The 4,941-nt window shown below is 34.4% G+C and overlaps 1 protein-coding gene across 3 annotated transcripts; it reads left to right on the top strand.

The window, feature by feature from the left end:
- On the top strand, window positions 1-4,682 carry LOC25483580 (uncharacterized). 3 transcript variants are annotated; one of them, XM_024777124.2, is made up of 10 exons: window positions 1-127; window positions 246-302; window positions 1,446-1,483; window positions 2,076-2,246; window positions 2,326-2,474; window positions 2,588-2,906; window positions 3,429-3,507; window positions 3,920-4,104; window positions 4,226-4,368; window positions 4,487-4,682. In XM_024777124.2, exons 2-10 carry the CDS (start codon window positions 266-268, stop codon window positions 4,518-4,520), a joined length of 1,155 nt encoding a protein of 384 aa, XP_024632892.2. In that variant the 5' UTR covers window positions 1-127; window positions 246-265; the 3' UTR covers window positions 4,521-4,682. The 3 variants fall into 3 exon arrangements, with proteins under 3 accessions (XP_024632892.2, XP_013467730.2, XP_013467729.2); XM_013612276.3 differs by having other exon boundaries at window positions 4,223-4,368; window positions 4,490-4,682; XM_013612275.3 differs by having other exon boundaries at window positions 4,223-4,368.
- The last annotated feature ends 259 nt before the right edge of the window (window positions 4,683-4,941 follow it).

Below are 4,941 nucleotides of genomic sequence, written 5' to 3'. Positions count from 1 at the left end.
AATATTTTGATTTGCATTATAAAAGACTGTGGGGACTTTTTTCCAACCCTCACAAGTTTTTGTTTTCACCGTCTCTATAAACCAAAATCACAACAAAATTGTTCATTATCGCTCTGTTGAGATTCAGGTTTCAACTTCTTAACTCTTGTTTTAATTCCTCTTTCGTTTAATTTCGTTACAATCTAATTTGAATCTGTAAATTTATCGTATAACCTAGAATTTCTTTATTCGTGTTTTCTTCCCAGCTATCTAGATTTCTTCCATCATGGCTCCCAATTTGCAAAACGATTTTCTTCCTGCTGGTATGCATCTCTATAATCGATGATATCGTTATTTTTTTTTGTTATCAATTTTTTACTATTGCTTCAGCGTTCGCAGTTTGATCTAATGAAGCGCGGTCACTTCTCGGATTAGGTGTGTTAGAGCCTCCGACGTAACACCAACACATTTAATTGCACTGAATTATGTGATTTTTTCAAATTATTAGCTGTGTCGGTTGGATTTTTTCTTGGTTAATACATGTTTACCTGTAATATCGGTTTCTGGTTTAGCCCTGTGCTAGGTAAACCGAAATCCCCTCAAATCAAGAGGGGCGAAAGTACTTTAAATTTTGATAGACAATAATTTAATAACAAATCAAGGATATCTCATATCATATTAATTATTGAAATAGTATGGGTCGTTAGATTAAATAATTATAACGGTTGAGATTTAGTGGAAGTTTTCAGACTTACACCTGGTGTCAACAGATCCTACCTCTCTATATATATATGAACATATATTAACCTAGGGGGGTAAACATATATTAACTTTTTTTTTTTGGAGCAACACCAATAAGTTTGAACATATATTACGGTGGTGTGGAGAAAGATCTCGTCGCACCACACCACCAGGAAAGGCTACATGGTGACAAAATCGTTTGAACATCCATTTTGTGACAACTTTCTCTCATACTCACATTATTTTTCAACTTATGGTTGTACCATAAGTTGTCAATCAAATGGTTGTTCAAATAACACTTCTCTATATGTTAAACATATAATACCAGCGGTTTCTGGTCTAGGCTCTCTACAATTAGATTGTATGCTAGGGGTAAACCGAAATTCGCATCGAGGGGCGAAAGTACTTTAAATTTTGAAATTTGATGTCATGAAAGTCCAAACTCAAAGAATCTTCTATGTTGGAATCTAATTTTTTTTTTTTTGCAAGTAAACCAGAAACCACGAATAATAATCTAGGGGGGTAATCATATATTAACCCTTTTTTTTAGCAACACCAATAATTATTTAAACAAAAAAAAATGACATAATTGAATGTAATCACATGAGTCAACGCCGGACACTTGACACAACTTTCATCAGATGTGTTGGTATAGATAGGTTTTTACATTACATAAGTATCCTCATTATGTGATTTTTACTTACATGGATAATACTCCTGGACAGCTACTCCTGGACATTTTGATTTCTCAGCCCTGCTCAATGTAAGCTCTTCTCTCCGTTCTTGTGTTATTTGCATGTGTGGTGTGTGCTGTATTTATTGATAATCAAACTGTGTTAATTGTTAATTTTGTTGAGCCTATTTGCTTGGGCTACATAAGTATGTGCTTTTGTTTTTGTCCTGGTCATGCATCAGATTTGATTCATTTGCAATTTTGCAGCCAATGATCAGACAATACTTCTAGGAATAGGTTTTATGAAGACAAATTCTGAATGTTTTTCAGATGTCTAATGTCTTCACTGTTGGCAAAAAGTGTTCTTTAAGATTGTATACTGTTTTCTTCAAAGCTTTCCATACCATGTTCTATGGGCAGATAGTATTGTTCTTATGGACTTATGGCTGCTATCTTTGTAATAATCTTTTAAGGCATGTATACAACTGAGATTTATTGATAGTTTAAGTTAAGTGAAGCAAGCATTTGATGACTTTTGAATCATCATATGGTTGACCCAAGTCTTCCTCTTTTCATTTTTCACTCACTAGGGAATGTCATTTATTGGATGTACACTCTAAATTACTAATGTATATAATATTAGTATTTCATCATGGCGTCTTAAAATGTCAATGTGTCATAGGATCCAAATATCAGGAAACTGGCTGAACAGCTTCAGGAAACTTTGCATGAAGCACCACAGGATGATCTCCCAAATTCTCGTGATCCGAAGTATGCTTCAACCATGCTACAGATCAGAGAGAATCTTGATTTTAAAACCATGGTCAGGCGCCTGATTTGGGCTTTGATGCAGGTATTTTTAAAATTTCTTCGTTATGTTTGTAACACTTCTGCTGGTTGTTAGATTAAAATGCATGTGCTGTCTATCACAGGACCCATCAATGTCTTCCATGGTGGAAATTTATACCGATCCGTCACTTGAAGGTCAGCGTAAACGTAGAACGGCACACTTGAACAAAGATCCATGTTTGAAACTTATTTTAGATGAGATAGAGAATGGTGGTCCTGAAGTAATGATGAGGTTTAAACACAATTTTTTAATTCTATTTTATTGTTTTGGCATTTCCTATTTCCACCATAAATTGTTGTGGTGTAAATTGGTAAATAATTTCTGAAGCGATTCTTTCCATGCAGATACTGGAATGATGAGAAGGTTTTGAAGATGTTTGGACTAGTCATGGGCATTCGTCCATACTTTGGAGATGCAGTTGCTTCTTTTGAAAATTATGTGCCAGATGAGACAGGAGATATGGGAAATGAAGATTCTAAAAATTCTGGGTTAGATTTGACAGAAGATATGGAAAGTGAAGATGAAGGGTATGTGACAGAAGAGGATATGGAAAGTGAAGATGAAGGGTATGTGACAGAAGAAGATATGGAAAATGAAGATGAATCAACTGTTCATCATACTGAATCAACTGTTCATCATATTGCTATTGTTGACGGTGTTGAGGTATGTCATAATGGCTATTCACTGTCATTGAATCCATTCAAATGAAATAGTAAAAGATAAAATTTGTAGTTGTCCTCAAGCATGAAACTTGTAGAGGGTACAGATGTAGAACACATAAGTTAAGGTTAAGTTCGCGCTGAATGTGAAGAAATTAAAACAGACTTCGAGTGTAATGAATTGGCATTAAGTGTGTTGTGATTTTTGATCTAGATACAATGTGGTGACTTTGTGTTGACTGTTAGACACTATAGCACAAATCTAAGAATGTATCTCTTGTCCCTTCAATCCATTTGATACATTAGCACTTCATCTCTGGTAATTCCATTTCCTTGCCGAGTAGATAATAACTTGCAGATTTTCTTTTTATTTTGGAGGATGCAGCGAGCTTTCCTCATAGTTCATGTATTTGAGAGATTTTAGTTGATTCTCTAACATCATTAAACAACCGGTTATTTTTGTTGTTATTATTTTGATAATCATCATCAATTTTAATTTGTAAATATTTTTGTTCTTTCATACTAGTTGTGCTGTTGGAAATTGGAGGAATGGTGCCAGGAACCGAGTGTCTCCCCAATCGTTATCAAATCTCAAATGCAAATAGGTAACTCGAATCATCACTTTTTAATATCAACCAATTGTATGGATGTTTTTATTCTAGATTGTCTTACTTTGTTGTCTTTGTCTAAGTTTGTTCAATGTTATCCATGTTAAATTATTAATACACTGTATTTTCTGCACTTGGTTGAATTAATTTAAGTTAACCATGTACTACATCTATCTTTCAGGATTTAGATTTTGACTTTAGAACCATGTGAAGATGCAATTTTGTTTTCTTTATTGTTTTTATTAAGATGCAAGCTTGATAGTGTTGATGCACATTGGATATTATGTTTTTGTTTGGGATTGTTTCTAGACTTGGCATATTGAGCCCATTTTGTTCATTATTATTTTAGCATCTTGATGTCGTCCTATAGTGATTTATGATTTCATTCTTTCTTATTTTTGTTTGCTAGAGAGCATACACGAAGAGCATTCTTTGGTTGAATTCATGCTCAAACTCAATCTACTGGACCTTCTCTTTAGACATTATCCCCGTGGGCCTATTCCTTATTATTGGTACGGCTATATGAGGGCTCAAACTTCGAGGGTTAGATCATCTTTAACTTCTACCCACAACCTACCTTACCAAGAAACTCAGGCAAGTTTTTTTTGCAAATGTTACCAAAGTTTGAGGCCTTTAGCAATGCTTTTGATTCAAGTTTCGCAATTATAGTTTCTGTGCATATTTTAAATCTGCAATATCAATTTCTAAACAGCAGCGGGCTGGGAGAGAGGGGTTGCTTACTATCCTGACTAGAGTTATGGAGGAGGAGACTCATTCAGTTCGATTCGCACAGGAATTCATTCTAGCTCTCTATGTGTATCATTGTCTTTGCAACGTGCATTGTTTGAAGAATATAGAGTGAGTTTTTTTTTTCTTCAGGAAATCTTAAACAAAGTTTATGTTGCCTTTACATTGCTTTTGATTTAAGTTTCTCAATTTTAGTTTCTAAATGCATATTTGAATTCTTTAATATCAGCAGGGTGCAAAGCTATGGAAATGGAATTGTGTGACCAATATTTTGAAGACGCAAGGATGTCATAATAGTTAATCGATGGGTCCTTTTGCCAATGTATAATGTTTTTTTTTTGGGTCAAAAGTTTTGACTGATAATGTTTTTATGTAAGATTGCACTTCTTAATTTTAAGACTGACTTGGTTAATTTTGATTTGCAACAAATACTGAGTACGCCAGGTATAAGTCAAAATACTTGCATCAAATCTAAACTGTTAAAACTATTTAATCCAAAGGCTGAAAATATATCCAACAAAAATAGCTCATGTGGTCAACAATAAGAGAAAGCAGGCTTTTTTTTTTTTTTGAAAACTTGGTATCCGATTCAAGAATCGACTAATCTGAGGGGACCAATTTCACCGCCCACTTGCGGGGGGCCCCGTTTAAAGGCATAGCAAACTCTGTATGGACTTAGCCCAC

Source organism: Medicago truncatula, chromosome 1 (assembly GCF_003473485.1).
Source record: "Medicago truncatula cultivar Jemalong A17 chromosome 1, MtrunA17r5.0-ANR, whole genome shotgun sequence".
Classification (NCBI taxonomy): domain Eukaryota; kingdom Viridiplantae; phylum Streptophyta; class Magnoliopsida; order Fabales; family Fabaceae; genus Medicago; species Medicago truncatula.
Note: the sequence above shows the minus strand (reverse complement) of the source record. Positions and strands in the feature narration are given on the sequence as shown.